Genomic DNA, 18708 nt, shown 5'->3' with positions numbered 1-18708 from the left:
TTTTACTTGTGGAAAGAATTATAGCCATGAGGGGCCATGAGGACCGTACAATGCTTGCGTTTCACGCAATTACTATCTTTCTCTCTTTGTTTGATCGAAAATTGCAGATATTTAAGTCCTCACAGAGAAGGACTCCGAATCGACGAATTTCAGTTTTCACTGTTAGTAAGTGAATAAGTTAACACTTTATTTCATGAGAGTAGCACCTAATAGTGGTACAACACTAAACTTGTGTGGCCCTCATAATTCAGACCAGACCACAACGTGACAAGGGCGTCTGTGTCGTTCTCTTTCCGAATAGGACGTTTTCACGAGAGGTCATCACCGCCATGCTGGTGGACAAAAACAAAACATCACTCATTAGCTTCTTTTGTCCGTCCACCAGAAGTTGGTTGAAAACGTCCTATTATTATATAGCGTGTGACATCTTTAATGTCTCACTAAGTTTATTAACAGGTGCTGTGAGACGGGGCCTACTGTTTACAGCCTTTATCAGGGGCACCCAACGTCAATTGTCGGAAAATATCTGTTCGGAAAACGATTTGAGATCTAGACTTTTCGGAACATTTGTTGTAAAATTTCTTGCTTGCCTACCTGTCCTAGGATTTTCGAACATCTAAAACATGGCATAATTGCCCATTTTTAACGGATTTTTACCCTAAAAAGGTCACCTAGAATTTTCGGGAGCCTTTTCCCTGGCTGAAATTTTCGAAAAGGTAAGTTTTGATCCCTATAATTTTCGGATCACTAGACTTTCAGCAATTTTAGGGGATAAAAATATGCCTATATCTGTCGTTTAAATACTAAAATACGTTTAACAATGCCATGTTTAAGTGGTTTTGAACTATATTCTCGTTGGGTGCTCCTGCTTTATCAGAGAAGACCAAGTGTAGAAACCTGAATAATTTGAAAAGGCTAATTGTATTTCACAGTTACGCCAATGCGCTTGAGAAGAATAAGCAAGACCTACTGGAATCGTTTTCGCTTTAAAAACGTGTTCAGAAGAAAAAAAAATGATCTTGTTGGATGATGAAAAAAGAGCTTCTTTTCCGACACTTCACCAGTAACTTTACCCAATGAAAAGCTTCTCAAAATTGCTTCAGTTGACGCATGATATTATTATGGTTATACTTTCGTTTTTTAATTGCGTGGTCGTAAATTAGCGTTAAAATATTGATCAAAACTTTCAAAGAAATGAATTAACCAGAAGTTCTAAAATTTTACATTAAAAATGAAAAAGTGTCTCGGAAATGATTATTTTATCAAGTGTCACATTCACGACAAAAAAGACAGCTCTTTGACACTAATTGATCCGTCTCTTTACTTAATGGCTTTTTGCGCCCACGTTTGAATGTCTCGTTGAGGAAACCTTAAGAGCTTTTGACGTTTTTAAAGTACGTTTGCAGCAAAGCAAGAGTTTTCATCTCAGTCTGAGTATTCGGACTCGTGCAGTGTTTAAACCCATATACTATTAGTTAAAATTTCGATGAGGCTATGACAAAGACAACTGGATTTTTCGCAAAAGTTGGCTTTTGCCTGTGCTTGTGGATGTACATTTGACTAATGAAGTGCGCGATTCGACCTGTGTTTTCTCTCTCAATTTATGGCCCAGGTGCGAAGTGTCATCATCATCACCTGGGACATAATGCACCGATCAACTCGAAACTTCAACACCACCACCCCCTCCCCCCCGGACAACGCCTGGGCATTTGAACTTTTGAAGATTGGATCGTTCAAATTCCCGCCCCCTCGGACCAAAATGGTGTTCAAATGCTCTACCCTATCGTCGGATTTGTCTGTAAAGAACGATCGTCGTCTGCTCCTGTTGTCTTTAATAAAGATTTTTTCGAGAACTTTTTTGTAAGCCAATAGCTCACAATTGCTATATCTCTTCCTTTAAACTCTCCATCTCGTCCAAACACGTGTCTTATAGCTGTTAGCGACTTCGGCGCCTGAAAAAAAAATCCTTTGAAACCTGACCGGCTTCCGGTTCAATTTTCCCCACGCCACGCAGGCACGGGTCAAATTTTCCCCACTCCCCGGGCACAGAACATAGTCAAAGGAATATTTAGCGGGCTGTAGGCAATTGGCCAATCACAGGGCGCGTACTAACTGAGAGACACAAAACGAGTTTTGAATAGGCCACTATTCGCTATTTTCTCACATCCCATAATACATCTTGTTTTTCCCCCCTCAATTTTGGCACAATTATTGTTTGCAATTCCTCCTGGGACATGAAAATATCCCAAGAGAAATCGAAAAAATGTCTATGCAAATTTTGAGGGGGTAAACAAGGTGTATTACGGGATTTGAGGATGTGGAAAATTACTCTTTGTTTGCCCTCAAAAAAATTTGCATAATTTCTCTTAAAACTTACAATGATTCCAAGAGAAAATAAAATAACAATGCTTAGGCAAAATTTTGGGGGGCAAACAAAGAGTATATGGTATTTTTGAAACGAGAAACGTTTAAAGGGATGTTTGGGGGCGTAGGAAAGTACTTCTGAAGCTCATTGAAATGTTTAAATGCGACTTGCAAATAACAGAATCTCAGTTGTGTGTTTGCCTGGCGTTGGCAGGATATCATGAAAGGATCAAATGTATAAGCCTCATGTCAATTCAAATGGCATATCTGCCAAAGAAATTGAAAAAAATGCAAATATTTTACATTGCAAAATCCATCAAGAATGATCGGATTTGTTCAAAATTCGTACGCACTGGAAACTGTCGAGGGTTTACAACTATTCGATTTCGGGAATCGGATTCATGTTATGTCCATGGACGTTTTTATATATGACTGATTCGTTATTTGTGTGCAAACACGAGGACCAACCCTGGGCGTAAAAACTTTCCTAATTCATCACTGTGTTCCGGACACGTTCGCCACCAATGTAAACGTAGCTTTGGTTATTTCTTATAAGTATATCAAATTAATATTATGACGGACACAATTGTCAAGGCGGTGCTAAAGATCGCCTCTGTGGCGCAGTTCGAAGTTCGTCATGGTTGATTCACTAAGGAATTATCCTTGCTCAGTAATTCTCTTGCACCTATGTCTAATCACGTGCAACATTGTGTGCACGAGAATCAGTTTTCCTGGTTCAATTCTTACGAGAGAAAATTACAGATTGAAAGGACACACTTTTAAATCTTTTGTTACTCGAAGCCAAATCTTATGCACTCAGGGCTGCCTTTCAAATGCAAGCTGTTATTCTACAAATTTCAAAGATGAACTTCCCCATAGTCATCAAAATGGCCTTTGTGAGTTGAACTCCGAGGCAACGGTGGACTTCAAGATCTTGGAAAACGATTTGCATTATGAACACGGATTCATTTACACGCGATACCCCAGAGATACTACGGTAAGTAGAGCATATTTTTTTGTTATAAATAAAATCGTAAGGTTTCTTTTCTTATAAAAGGGAGAAAAACGTTATGCATTCTATTGGGCAGTCCAATAATCTTGATGAGGTATGCAACTTTGACCTATAAAAGTGGAAAGTTATAGTTATCTAAGAAGCGTATCGGAAAATAAGATGAATTAAACGATGAGGCACTGGGAAAGTTAGCAAAGTGGTGTAACGAAGGAAAAAGGGCCTCGCGGTTGAAGAAAACGGATATTTCTACCACTTTCCTGTATGGCATTGTGAGGAATCTCACTCTAACCGAGTAGTTTTCCATATGTTGAAATTACATAATTTGTTGTATTGATCTGTCTGAATTAGCCATTCCTTCGACAGTTTTTTCTTAGTGTTCGTATATTAGGTCTTTTCGTATCTGCATCCTCCATAGGATCATCATATAACCCAAAGCAAGGCATGGGCTCACTATCCGTTCACGCCGGCTAGATTTTTCACGGAGTCTCCTAGACTTTCCATAATGATCGAAATATATATATATAAATATACATAATGATCGAAATATATATATATATATATATATATATTTCTTTATGGTAGATGAAGTCCCTTCGCCGTGAAAAATAATGAAATTATATTTAAGGGGACACCGTGCATGAGAATTTTATCAGTTTAACTCAAATCAGATTAAACTGAATGGGTTTTTGAGGAGATGGGAAAACCGGAGTACCCGGAGAAAACCTCTCGAAGCAGAGAAGAGAACCAACAAACTCAAGCCACATATGACAACGAGTGTGGGAATCGAAAGCAGGCCTCATTTTTGGAAGGCCGGTGCTCTCACCACTTCGCCATCCCTAGCTCCTCCCATGGCCATCCTCTTCGTGTTCATGTAAACACTCGCAAAATGATAATATCCCAATCGGCTTGGTAGATAACTTGGCAGAGCACTGCAGAGGTATTCCAGAGATTATTGTTTCAAATCCAGTTCAAGTCTAAAATTTCAGGCTTCCCTCTCGTTACTGCCCGTACAAATAAGTAGCTTTCACGATGCGATTATCTAAAAACATGTTACGAATACACTTCCAATTTTAACCTACTTTAATTCATTACCGAAGGAGGTGCTTGTATTAAAGCTAAGAGTAAACGGACAACGTTTACGGTTTACGGATAACGTAGAGTTTCTGCCTGTTCATCTTGTCCCTGAACAATCTCTCATTAATTGAGCTCTAAAACTGGGGTTGCGGATTTTTCTGCGAATGCACGAGAGTAACCTAGTATGGTCATCTTGAAATTAATTTAATCTTTTGGAATGTCCACGTAGAATCGTTAAAATTTCATCTTGCCACACAATGTAACGTTCGAGCCTTGTTAAACTAAATGCCCTTCTGAAGACAAAGTTTTGAATTCATTCCTTTCTACAGATAATAAACTTTACAACATAGATTTTACTACAGATGATACGTGCTCATTTGCAAAAAAGCTGCCCTCACTCGAGAACATTCTGCATGGAGTGACTTTAACCTGTTCCGGCTTTTCAGACTTTCCACCATGAAATTTTAAAGGGAAGATATATTTTACATGTAATTTGCGGCGCTGGGCATTCTGACAAAGTCGTGCCTCTTACTTAATTATCCCCTTCTTTTTGTAAAATGTTATAATAAGGAACCAAGTTCTTCCAAATATTCACGGATTTAAATTCAAGGCGCTATTAAAATTGAAAATGAACGTTTCATAAGGCTTTATGGTAAAAGCAAAAAGACTTCATTGAACAAGGTTGATATTTCTGTGTCAATTATTCGGGTGTTTTTTTTTCATTCTTCAGCGTATAAGAAACCTATCGATATTGTTATCACCCCGATGTAGAAATGTAGAATAAGGACTCACTTGAACCAATTTTCTGCGCGCACCCACACACTCGACAAACAGTCAAAAGCCCAGGAAAAATAACTATTCCTTTTTTTTCTAAAGACCTGCAGAAGCTATCAGACAAGCACTGACTAAATAATTAATTTTCGTGTTAAGAAGCATAAAACCAAAGTTTTTGAATGTGCAATTATTCCATGTTTTAGTTTTTCTTCCAAAGAAGCTTGGAAAATTATTACAGCATGCGGCGCTATTAAGACAATAATCAAGAATTGAACACGGCGTTTTCATTTTCTCATCCGGCCAAAAATGCCGGAACTTTTGTATTGAATGCTCTAAGACCCAAAACGTCAGTCAAATGTCGCCATTGCATCCTTTGCTGATATTGCTTTCAAGTTACAATGGTCTTGGAATTCTAACATGTTTGTCGATCATTAGCTAAAATTAGAACATTGAGCTCGACGAAATTACCATATCAGCTAAAGCATGATATTTAAAACCACAGAAAAAACTTCAGACCGGTGTATGATCAATCCCAATGTCGAAGGAACCATGTTCATAACAGTTACGCACTGTAAGTGGGGAAAAGAATGCGCACACATGTTCATATCATGGGATACTGATTTTTGTCTTCTTTTATCCAGTCTCGTCAGTCGAGTACGTGATGCTGATCACTATTAGGGCCTGGTTACATGGAAGCCGCGAAACCCGCTTGTTCATTTAAACTCTTATTTTTTCGGCGATGCCTTCACATGATAGGTGGGGTGATTCGCGAAGCTACCATGCCGGGTAACCCGCCTAGCCGGGGTCGCTTTTTGCCATGTAAACGGTTGAAGGTGGGGTAACCCACCTACCAGGGGTCGGCTCGTGTTACGCGTAAAAGCGCGCCAAGTACTAATCTATTGTAAACAGTATGGCAGCTCTCAGATACGAACGTGGCGAATCTTTTCGCCTAATTCATCTCCCCAGTTTGGAACGGCGCAATGACGAAGGCGAACACGAAGGCAATAGAGAAAATGCTGAGTGTCCTTGGTTTTATCCGAGAAGAAACCTGACGCCAGAGGCCGAGACCCTTTCGTCAGCTAGCACGAGAATGACGACCTCTGTGCATGACTAGTTCTCTGGCTGGTTCTGGCGTGAACCATGAAATTCTCGTCACAATAGGACAGTTAAATTTTAGACAGTTTTAATCTCTCTGTGCTCACTGAAAAGACTTGAAAAACGTTGCACTGCCAATACCATGTTAATTGCACCAGATCTCAGTACTCAATGCAACCGAAATAGCAATAGCAGAGGAAAACAAGCTAACTTTCGGCATTCATAATATTGATATCATAATCCTTCAACGGAAAGTAGAGCTTTCACCGCATATTTTCGGTCCGTCACACAGAAGTACTCTATTCTTAAAGTGAGGTTAGAGTAAAGAGCTCATGAAGTTCTTATTTTTATTTATTGAGGCTCTTCAAATGTGTGAAAGTAGCAAAAAAGTTCATTAAAACTGATAAAGTATACCTTCCCTTCTTTTCATAACAGAAATGAGTTTATCAACAGGGTCGATATGATCCAATTGACCACCGTAAACAAATTTGAAAGCTGATGTTTCCAGCGTTTGCCCTTCAGTTGTCAGAGACGCAGGGTTACCGCTCGAATCGTCAGTTTTCAAATTTCTTTACGGTTAAACTCCTTTATCTTCTTTTAATGCCAGCCATTTGTCGTTTTACTTGCAAACTGACAAAACGCCTGTATAAACGGCAAAGAAAATCAACAAAATATTTCATCAAACGACATAATGATCCAATAACACGTATCTACGTGTGCTGTCACTGATTTAGTCTTCTCTTCGAAGATGCAGTGCCTGTTGTGAAAGGGCTCCTTTAAAAAATATTAAGATCGCCTCTGCCAAGGGAACTACACTGAAATTTTCAATGGAATTACATGAGCCAGTAGTTCGCCAGTCACTACACCTTTTTATCGCATGACTAAAAAATCAACAAAATTGTCAATTTAATTTAAAAAGACACAAATTTGCTTCTTTCTATTCACTTGCCGAACTGAATTAAATTGACAAGAAGCAAAGACTTCAGCGGAAGTGCTTTCATTGACGTGGAATAATGACAAAGTAAATTAGTTTAAAATGTCTTTCGCTGTCATTATCAGTGCCGGAAAGAATTACAAAGGAAATTCAACTTCTATGGAGCAAACGCAAATTTTAAAAAAACTAACTTAAAGATAAATATCGGGAATTTTATGACGTTTAGGGAAAGTCATTAAATTTTGCTCCTTGAATGAAGAGTGAGTTTTATAAAGGAGCCATGAACAAGAAATGGATGCGTAGTGAACGGGCTTGAAAGTGGTCCCTTTGCCTTTTTGGCCTCTGAAATTTACCTCCAAGTTAGAGCCCTGAGGCCTTTTCAACCGATGGGGACTGAAAACTAGGACCAATTTGTGTGCCATGATGAGAATTATCCATTTCATCAATCAGTTGTCTTCTCACTGTTGTCCCAGAAAAGCTTTCTTACGCAGCTTTTTCGCCCATTTCCCCTGCCTTAGCTATTTTATGGTTTGCTAAAATGTCTTGTGTCGGGGATTCCGCCAATTTCTCAAAAGCCTCTCGGCCTTTCAGTCAGCGGTATCTGGACACAAGGAGCAATTGCTGATCACGAGGGTCATTGTAATCAATTTCACAACAGAGTGTTAAGAAAGGACCGAGTTCATTACTTCGTCGTAACAGGGGAAACCTTTACTGAATGGGTCAAATCTGTAAGTGCAGGTTTTCACATTTTGTCGTCGCCGCCCTGATGGTAAATGTTTCGCCAGCTGGCTGAGGTATTCCAACGTCGGTTTGCCTGTTTACGGGCTGACAACGTAAATTTACTTTGAAAATTACAATAATTAACAGAAAACTACAAATTTTAAATTAATTTTAAAAACTAATATGACCAGAAGGAAAACAGCATAGCACGGCGACAGAATCAAACTATATTTCAGTATTTGCCTGGTGGCTGGTATAGCAATGAAACCTATGGTGCAATTCGATCAACCTTGAAATCTTGGTGCAACTACATATGTACGGTGGGGAAAGAGATATACATACCGCTACTAACGAGAATCACTAACACGCATGTGTGCGAAGTTATGCTGTATATTTCGTAAACAGGGAACGACCACAATCGATCACTCATTACCTTCTCCTATTCTTCCACCAGCAAATACACATTAAAGCATTGTTATCTGTGTCTAACAGAGATTGGTTTCGAACAAACTACAGGTTGTTGAACAACTATTTTTTTTCCTTTTTTGGAGCGAACCACTGGAGCATTTGGGTTTTTCATTTTTTACTTGTCACTATTCCTACACATAGCAACATTAAGTGGTTAACAACTAATCTCTACAGACAGCTAAGTAACAATGATCAATCATGGCCAATAAGTGAAAAGGAACCAATGAGAGATCTGTGTTTTGTGGTCAATCAACGTGGCGGCGATGAGGTAACATGAAACCACCTATGACGTAAGTAATTGTTCTTAATTAACCAACCGGAGATTGATTGGTTGCTGAAACAAATGGTTTTGTTCCACAGAGTGGAACATTCAAATAAGGAAAAATAAGGAAAAAAATATTATCAAACAGATCCCCTCCTTATTTGAGGTTTTTCGAGAACGCAAACTGCACCAGGGTTTCATATTCTCCTCTCGCTACTTCAGGTCAAGTAATTAGGATATTTTTTGCAAAATATACAACGCAAGCATGCAAGGATTATCGCAAATGTTCCCATTCTGGTGTGACCCGTTTTGGTTTTTCCTTCGCCTAGAAAAGAACTAGAATACATAGATGACGTTAACAAAATGAACAAAAACCACGGAACGATACTGCGGCAGCTGAGAACAATGACACACGAAAGATGGTCACTTGTGTAGTGTCCCGCACTCGAATTAGAAGCCAGCTTTTCGTTAACTCTAAAGTCGATATTTCTTAGATACACACACCGCTTAATAACCCTTGAAAGTGGATGTCAGTTAAACCAGAATATAGCGATGAATTTGACAAATTCACAGGATATTCATGCCTGTTTTTTTACATGGGATATTTTGTTATTCTTTGTTATTGTTTAGTTTTAATCGTATAGCCCTAGCGTTCCCTGCACAGAAATCGATCAGCCAGAAGTCAGTCGTTGGCTCTCATTTGGCCTTTGCCCATCACATCAATCGTATTATCTAAATTTAGCCAAAATAAAGTCAAGCCAAATAATGGCCAATCAGATTGAGCCTGATATCAGCAACGCTTCTGATTGGTCAGCATGCGTGGAACGCAATGGCGCTCTGTTATTTCCCCGGCTGCAAAAAATTATAGCAGTAGCATTTGTAAAAAAAGATAACACCGTAAGCTAATGGGCTACATTCCATCGAAAATCGATACTTCTGGATTACGGACTTCTGTTCTGTGTTGTTATTCTCGCAGTTATCGTCATTATAACTGTGTATTTCAGTTGCTTTGGTAATTATTTTGTAGGAGGACTGTCGTTGGAGTGGATGTCAAAATAACGGCTCTTGTGTCCAACAAGAGAAAACGTATGCTTGCATTTGTGAGATTCCGTGGACAGGGAGCTTCTGTGAAACAAAAATCAGTAAGTCTGTTTATGAATATTCATGATGTAATGATAGTAATAAACCGGTTTTCAACCGAATTTCGAAAGAAATTTCGTGATTGCTTTGTTGTTTTTCACTTAGAAATTTCATAACACACCGATCTCTTAATGTGATCCACCTTCCCACACGCTTGCCATGGGAGAACACTTTTCTTGTTCCCAACCCAGCTTACCACATCTGTTGCATGTGGAGCTGCCCTAATAGTCAGTTGGCGTACTTCCCTGAGGAGATTTACCGTTATGTTGGCTCGTCAGTTGTCTTACTACAGTTACTGGAGACTGTTGACCAAGAAAAGTTCGTGGCTGTTCAGATCTTCCTGCAGAAGCATCGGACGATGATATCTCCAGTTTCTTTAATTCTTTTTGTGAAGTTCTTTCTGTTAAGCCTAGTACGTTCGATGGCTTTCCCGCGCTCTAAAGGAACTTTATTTAAGTGTCTAGTCGTTCTACCGCTGGAGCGCTAATTGGGGACACTGTAAACTGAAATGAACAATGAAAGTAAATCAAGTCAAATGTTGGTTTTTGAGGAGAGGGGAAACCGGAGTACCCGGAGAAAACCTCTCGGTGCAGAGTAAAGAACCAACAAACTCAACCCACATATGACGCCGAACCCGGGCCACATTGGTGGGAGGTGAGTGCTCTCACCACTGCGCCATCCCTGCACCCCTACAATGGCAATCGTGTCGCAAAGATAGCCTTGGACAGTTAAGTGCCGTATTTTGTTCGTGTTCATGATTTTCCTTGTCGTACGTGGTATACTGGTCTGCTCCCTCAGTGTTCTGTCTGCCGTAAGTTTGGTCATCGTGCCTCAGACTGCCCTCAGACTGGCGTTGTCATCATCCCAGTCATTTGGCTAGGGAGATATCGGCACATCTGGCGTATGCGCTTCTGGCCGCATGTAATTCTTTGCGTCAGGACTCACTGATTTCATGGTCTTCATCTGCTTTGATTGGCAAAATTCACACTCCTCGATCAGATCGATAATCTTGTCAGAGGCCACAGATGACTATTCCCGGCAAAATGACTAAATAGTACTTTCCACCAAAGCGCCAAGTCTGATCCCCACAATTAGATCTACAAGAAGTTCTAAGTCTAGAACAGTAAGGGCTAGAAACCGTAGACCCGGCTAGTTTTAAAACTCTGCTCTGTGGGACGTTAAAGTAGGACACATTTTTTCCTGGTCTTGTGGTCTATCCGTCCAGCTGGCAGGATTGACTTGAAGAGGTCTTGAGCTCTGACCATAAAAACTGAACGCAGCCAGACGTTAGGCTGTGTATGTCGGATGTTGTGAAACCTTCCCTGAGAAGGAAAAGTAAAGCAAGTCATAAAATCGAATGAAATCTGAACGAGAAATTTCTTGACCTATGGAAACCTACTTTACCATTTTTCAAAATGTACGCACTGTTCATGTAGCACTAAAATACTAGCAATAATTTAACGCACGAACCTACTTGTAAGAAGAATGAAGCTATTATAGCTGCTGCGGTGTCACAGACTGTTTTGTATTTCTGTTTTTAAAGAGTAATCTCCGTGCACAGCAATAGATAATTCCAGACCAACTATTGAAAATTTCATGATGGAAATAGCTATTATCCAAGGAATTGAGTTTTATTATAACTCGGGTTAAGGTGTGTTTTAAAAATTACAGGATTTCAATTTTTACTTTTAGCTTTGTACAACTTCACCACCCTTGGAGCTAAAGGAAGACTTGGTCCAGAGAGTAATGTAAATTACAGCGGCACCGGACTTGAACAAGTTAAGGTCAACGAAGGAGTGCAAGAGTGGCAGGTGCCGGTCACCGCAAGGTTTAACGTGGAAGCTTGCGGAGCATCAGGGGGCGACGGAATCTGCCAGAGAGGAGCCAGGGGTGGCAGGGGTGGCAGGGGTGGCAGGGGTGCCAAAGTCAGAGGTACACTTCGACTTGAGAAAGGAGACAAATTGAGAATAGTTGTTGGGCAAAGGGGTTTAACGGAAGGCAATAAAAAATATGGAAGTGGGGGTGGTGGAACATTTGTGTTTCGCCCCACAAACCGCACTGGCCTTATTCTTGCTGCGGGTGGAGGTGGAGGTGGAGGTAAGGTCGACGGTTTGCCTGGAAATGATCAGCCAAATGGCAGTGGAAATGCGGCAGGTAGCAATGGTAACGGTGGTATTGTTTGCCAACATAATGACGGTCCCACGAACTCTGGGTCTGGAGCTGGCTTCAATCAGAGAGGGGGATGTCATTCGCACGGCAATTGCAGCAATAGTAAATGTGAAGGAGGAGGGAGATCTTTGGGTGGCAATTTTCAAGGTGGTGACAGTAGAAATAGTGGTTGTGACGGTGGATTTGGCGGCGGTGGCGCTTGCGGTTATGCCCCTGGAGGAGGGGGCGGGTATTCCGGGGGAGGAGTCGCAAGCAATAGGGAGGCCGGAGGAGGTGGATCGTACATTCCTAGTCATAACAACGAATGGAACGCAAGTAAAGGAGGATGTGATGAGGGGGATGGGTATGTTTCTTTCGTCATTGTAGATTAACCGCTTAGTTGAGTGCCTGGCTACTGAAAGTCCAATGCACATGATTATATACACGCCAGTTTTGATATCCAACATGAGCGTCCCTTTAAGTGCAAGCATTTGCTACTTATTCCTAGAAATAAGACAAGTCTAAGGGTTAGTGTTTTTATGTTTTTCGCGAGGATCAAATGCAGCTGTTTCTCTTTACTACAGGACCGGAGATTAGAGGACACTTTGTGACATTAATTGTCAGTAGAAAAGCAAGGGACACTTCGTGACACTTTATCGGCGTGGATCTAATTTATAATACGTGTATTTTTGGACATAGCGTGGTTTTCAATTGAGGGCCGAAAGTAATGAGCGAATTGCAATGGTTTTGCATTACTTCACTCAGTGGTTGGTTCAAAGTTCTCGCGCCACTTTTTCAACCAATCGTGGCTCGAGCGTGCACATTTTCCCGCGCTTTGTGTCGGCTACGTGTAATTACTTCGTCTTTTGATTGGTTTGCCGGATTGTCTCCGTCCTCTTTGATTGGCCAAAGTAATTACTTTGGTTTTGGTTTTACGACACTCAATTGAAACGCGCTCTATCTGAAAAGCTTTCACACACTAGAAAGTCTCTCGTTTATTTTACTGTGGCTTACGCCAATCGTCGATTTTACGGGGGCACCATTCAGTAAAGGAATAAGAAGTAGTTTATTTAACCAAATGAAAACGTTTCTCATCACAGCTGAAATGTGAAAAAATTATTTCCTAAGTGAAATGTAAATTAAAAGCATGAATTAATCACTATGTCTTTCCAAAAGAAAATAAAGAGACAAAGGAAGAGAGAACGAAAGGTGCAGTTCAAAAATCAAGATCTCACTTTGCCACTTCGTTACCTTTGCAACTATTTTCGGTTTTCACATGACGTCACGGCCGCCATGTTGGATCCCCTAAACAAAGAAACGGCGGTCATGTTGGAGCCCCGACCAAATCCTACAGGAATTCAACTCTATTATTATGCGTTTTCTTTTGTTTTCTTTTGTTTTCGTTGAAAAACATGGCTGTTGATCACGTGAGTGAAAACCAGCAATGCGCATTGGAGTACAACTAAATGGCATGAAAAGGATGAAAAAATGACCTGAAAAAACTGAATTCAGCAACGACGACTTTGCCCAGAACAAAACCCGTAGAAACCAAAAGCAACAACTATACACATTGGAGATGAAAAAGCTGAATTAAGCAACAACCTCGTTGATCAAAACGAAAAAGGTAGTGTCATTAAGAGTAATAGAGCATTTTCACTTACGTGACCAGCATCCATATCGTATTACTGAAACAAAGGAAAGCATTTGCGTAAAAATAGAGCTCAATTCCCGGAGGATTAGTTTGGTACACCATCATGGCCGCCTTTGTCTTCGAACACCAACATGGCTGCCGTGACGTCATGTGAAAACGCTCTATAATTGGGGATGAAATTAACTCAAATTCAAATATTGCTTTTTGTGGAGAGGGGAAAACCGGAGAACCCGGAGAAACTGCGCCACCACTGCTCCATCGTTTGAGGACGCTTTCAGATTACATGATAGTGAGTTACACGAATAGTAAAATGAACATCACGAGGTGCCTCGCTAAACTTACTTATCTTGCAGTCATAACGAGTTCTCCTAACCTATGCTAATAAGAAGCCCAATTCTATCCCAAAGGTTGTTCTGAAAAGGTAATTGACGGCGTTGACACTTGAATGGAAATTTTCTGTCGCCTTCGAAAAAACCTTGTATACACAAGCGACGCTTTATTTCAATCATCGAGTCTTTTAAGGAAACACATGAGCCCAACCAACTGACCTGCTCCCAGCTAAGTGGCTTCACAGCTCAGTTGGTAGAGCGTTCAGGGCACCGGCATCGCAGAGGTCATGAGTTCGAATCCCGTTGAAGCCACCTAAATTTTTTCGGTATCGTATCCGGTATCCGGTATCTGGCATCCGGTATCCGGTCTCCGGTATCCGGCATCTGGTATCTGGTATCTGGTATCTGGTATCCGGTATCTGGCATCCGGTATCCGGTATCCGGTATCTGGCATCCGGTATCCGGTCTCCGGTATCCGGTATGTGGTATCTGGTATCCGGTATCTGGTATCCGGTATCCGGTATCTGGTATCCGGTATCTGGTATCCGGCATCTGGCATCCGGTACCCGGTATCTGGTATCTGGTATCCGGTATCCGGTATCTGGTATCCGGTATCCGGTATCCGGTTCTGTTAAGAGACAATTCCTTAAATTGTCCAGATAAGTGCGAGGATCACTTCTCCCTTTCGTTTATTTATTAAAGGGGCTATGTCACATTATTTTGATCTACTTTAGGGTGCTTAGGGGAAAACTTAAGTCAATCACGAGAGTTAAAACTCGAAAATGGTAATGTGGAATTCTTTAATGATAACATTATCGTTACCGTGACATCGCGAACAAGATGGTTCTGAGCAAAAACGACCTTTATCCAGGCGATTTGCCATAAACGTAAAGTCGAGCTGACTTTTCTCAAGATTACCCAGATGCAATCCGTTTCAGTCTTCTCCAGTTGTGTCCCTCCGTGCTCCTCTTTCGTTTTGCTGTTTCTTTTACGTCGTTCACCAGTTTTAAGTGGTTATTGCAACGCTTCATTCTACTTTTGGGGCATTTTAGGTGTCACCAAATTGCATCATTTTGCGTGACAGAGCCCTTTTTATGCATAAGCAACATTCACAAACTCAGTAGAATATTGATTTTTGGTACCTTTCTGTTAGAACAAATGACACTTATTAACGACAACGAAGTTGATGCATCTGTGCATATTGCTTGTACTTATGTTCGCGTCGCTTTTGAGGGCTGGGCTGGAGTCGCCTGCATTTCATTAAATAAACTGCACTATTATACACTCAATAAAATACTGCGTTTTCTGATTAGTCAATGACAAATGCATAAATAAATTATAGAGTGCAACAAAAGTTACTAAACAATTATTCCATGAGCGCTCGTTGGATATGAGATGTTAATAGCCAACGAGGCGCGTGTCGCCGAGTTTGCTATAACCAGTCTCATATCCAACAAGCGCGAATGGACTAATCGTTATATTATCATTAAATTCTGAATGCTTGGACATTAAAGTCAATCAGTTTCCGCTTTGAAAACACTTTGCGGAATCAATTTCAATATACGAGGTCGAACGTTTACATGCTACTGTGTAGTTTTCTTTTTACTATGTAGACAGGATTGTTTTACACACCATTTTTCTTTATAACACCAAGCACAAACTTTATCGCAGGATTTTTTTCAATTTTCGCATTTCTTCTTCACTTGCAAGAAACTTCATAAATAATTTTAAGTTTTATGAAGTTTGAATATTCTTCGTGTTAGCAATATCTTGTTTCTCAGAGAAGGATTTTACGTCCGGTTCAGAGAACTTCAGGCCCCAGTTGTTCAAAGGATGGATAGCGCTATCCGCCGGATAAATCACTATCCAGTGGAAAGGTCATAGTAAAACCAATTGCGCTATCCAATGGATAGTGATTTATCCTGTGGATAGCGTTATTCTCCTTTTGAACAACTGGGGCCAGGAGTCTATCGCTCGCCATTCTTCACTGACTGTTTGCACAAACAACCATAAAAAGGCGGGAAATGACGTCATCAACATCCTAACTAGTGGGGATATGAAAAATACGCCACTCGGGTCCCGGATGTAGTTACGTATACATTTTATGAGTGGTGTTTTCTTCCAGTAAAACACTCCTGTTTAAAGAGTGATATACAAAGGTTGCTATGGAAACACAGCGACGGAGCAATTCTGTTGAGCATATAACAGATAAAAATCGCTTGTGCATTTTGTGAATTATGGGCACGAGTGATATTTTGAAACATCAATCGTGCCCATAAACTGGTCTTAAAATGCACTCGCGTTCATGCGATTTCCTATACATAACCCAAGGGACGAAAAAGGTACGTCCCACAATATTAATTCAACATCGTCTTTCCCTTAATTAACTATCACTGAACTTAGAAAAGAAATTGTTTGATCGTTACATCCACGTGGTTAACGGTAAAATACTTTTCTACAGAAGAGAATAGGATATAAAATTTGTAGGATGACAATTAATGAACTGTTTAGTTGAGGATGATATACAAACTGAAGGAAATTGAGCTTTTTCCTACTCCGAGCACAACTCCAATCGCTGGTCTTAAACACAATTCCAGCTTTTGGTTTAAAAGTACCTAAATGAGACGTTTGCAAACTAAACATTCTATCAAGTACGGATGCTTGCATGATTCAGTCATGATTAAATTGAATTGTCAAGTCTAGTGGTCTGCTGTCGGATCTATCATTTTTTATCGAGAGACCTAGCTTATCTCCTCAGACGACCGGCCTAATAAATTCTTCAGAAAGTACACTGAAACGATGAGTGCGGCCGCAGTAAGAGCGGAATATGGCTCGAACTGCTCTTCTAAATTTGCCATACCTTAATGCGTAAATAACAGGATTCAATAGTGAACTCAACAAGCCTGAAAATCTCACCCAGTCAGCGTGCGTTTCTAGACTCGGGCGCTTCTCTATCGAAGCTTTATCAAATATATTCTCCATCACGAAGCAAGGTGTCCAGCAAAGAGCAAAAGCACCCACAAAGAGAAAGACTGACATGGCGATCTCCCTTTCGCGACGGCGAACGTTTTCATTGAAATCATCACTTGCTAATAAACTACCCCCAGAGCTTTCAAGGCTGTTCTCAAGGTCCTGACGGATGCATTTTAGCACCAAGTAAAATATCCTTGAGTAAATGATAAACATAAAAACCATGGCTGGAAATCCGATTGCGTCGACGATTATTAGTCTGTACTATTTCTCATTACATTGATTCAGCAGAGAAAGTAGCGCAGCGCAAGCAGCGAGAAGCCATATGTAGACGATAGATAGTTTCAGATGTGAGTGCACCAGGAATTCTTTGCTTCTAAAAGGAGCCTCCACCATAATGTAGCGTTCAAATGCAAGAGTCAGTATTGTCAATGAGGATGCTACCATTGCAAAATACAGTGATGTGTAGGCAACAAAATACAAAGTCCCATACAACGACGACTTGTGGGGAGGAATAAAAGGGAGTAGGCCAAGCAATAGCTCACTCGGAATTCCAACAATGAGGTCGCACACCGCTAGATTTAAGATAAGATAATTTGGAATGGTCTTCAGTTCTCTGTGTGGATCCTTTACAATGGCGATCACCACTAAAGAGTTTCGGAACACGGTTAGGAAGCACAAAACTAACGCTGCAATAGCCAAGCTCTCAGGAATAGGATCCACAGTGCAAGTCGAAATATCAATGCTTTTCCAGGTACCTAATAGAAATAGCAAGAATATTTAGAAAAACGCTTGGCAAGCACTTGAAATCTAGTTGTGACTTATACATTGAACTGAGATGAGCCTGAGATGAGTTTCTTTGACGAAGCCTCAAAATGATCACCCTGGGTGCCAGAGGTTTTATTTTTCTTTTGCGACGAGTAATGGCGTACTTATAGAGATCTCGCTAAAGGGGAGAAAAGCCCTCTGGCACCCAGGATACAAAATGATACCCAGCCTGAAGAAAATTGCCAATTGGAAAAGCCTGTTGAGTAGTCCCTCTTTCGTATCCAGATTTTTTAACATCGGTTCATTGCGGTAATTATTGTACATGTAGCTGAAGCCCATATCACAAAAGTGTCGATGTGTCTCATTTGTTCTTGGCCCAACAGCTCACTGTATTATCTAAATATAGAATACAGGTCCCGCCAAATTATGGCCAATCACATTGGGCCTGATGACCAGAGCGCTTCTGATTGGTCGGCAACAAACTAGCCGCACGAGGGATTGCTCTGGCTTAATGCAAAATCACGGATCCTGCAACAAATGCAATACCGCCACGTTTTTTCCTGCAAAAATCTTAGAATATATAGAGAGCTTTAGATTCTAGGACGAGATTGACTAACAGTACGAGATTTTCTCATAGAACAATAGTACGCGCGCAAACCAGAGTCATTTTGGTGGGAAAGACGTAATATCGCCATTTTAGTATTAGGTTTTGCAAAAATGTCGTCGTGTCAAAACAAGTCACCAAAACGGGAGAGGTTTCGGCATTTTTCCACCTGGGAAAAGGCTCAGATACCATCAATAAGAATATCTGAGGAACCTATGCTGCTAACAAGGAAAAAGATTAATCGTCCGGGTTGTAACTTTTTTAAGTATTTTCGCTAAAAACGGGCAGCCAAATCTCGTACTCTCTCTCGTCCTCGTAGCCGTCCTAAAAATAGTGAATACCGAAAACTGTGATGGGCCGCATTCCATTTAAGATCGAGGCTTCGGTGTTCTGGA

General features: G+C 40.7%; 1 protein-coding gene and 1 pseudogene across 1 annotated transcript; one reads left to right on the top strand and one right to left on the bottom strand.

Annotated features, from left to right (window-relative positions):
* Window positions 1-2582: 2582 nt before the first annotated feature.
* On the top strand, window positions 2583-13408 carry LOC137984114 (ALK tyrosine kinase receptor-like). Its single transcript, XM_068831352.1, has 3 exons — window positions 2583-3361; window positions 9731-9845; window positions 11536-13408. The coding sequence occupies exons 1-3, from the start codon at window positions 3002-3004 to the stop codon at window positions 12381-12383; spliced, it is 1323 nt and encodes a 440-aa protein (XP_068687453.1). The 5' UTR covers window positions 2583-3001; the 3' UTR covers window positions 12384-13408.
* Window positions 13409-14466: 1058 nt separating this feature from the next.
* The window catches only part of LOC137984250 (beta-3 adrenergic receptor-like), an 18995-nt pseudogene continuing 14753 nt past the window's right edge, over window positions 14467-18708 (bottom strand).

Source organism: Montipora foliosa, chromosome 1, assembly GCF_036669935.1.
Source record: "Montipora foliosa isolate CH-2021 chromosome 1, ASM3666993v2, whole genome shotgun sequence".
Classification (NCBI taxonomy): domain Eukaryota; kingdom Metazoa; phylum Cnidaria; class Anthozoa; order Scleractinia; family Acroporidae; genus Montipora; species Montipora foliosa.
The sequence above is the reverse complement of the archived record's forward strand: the minus strand, read 5'-3'. Positions and strand labels throughout refer to the sequence as shown.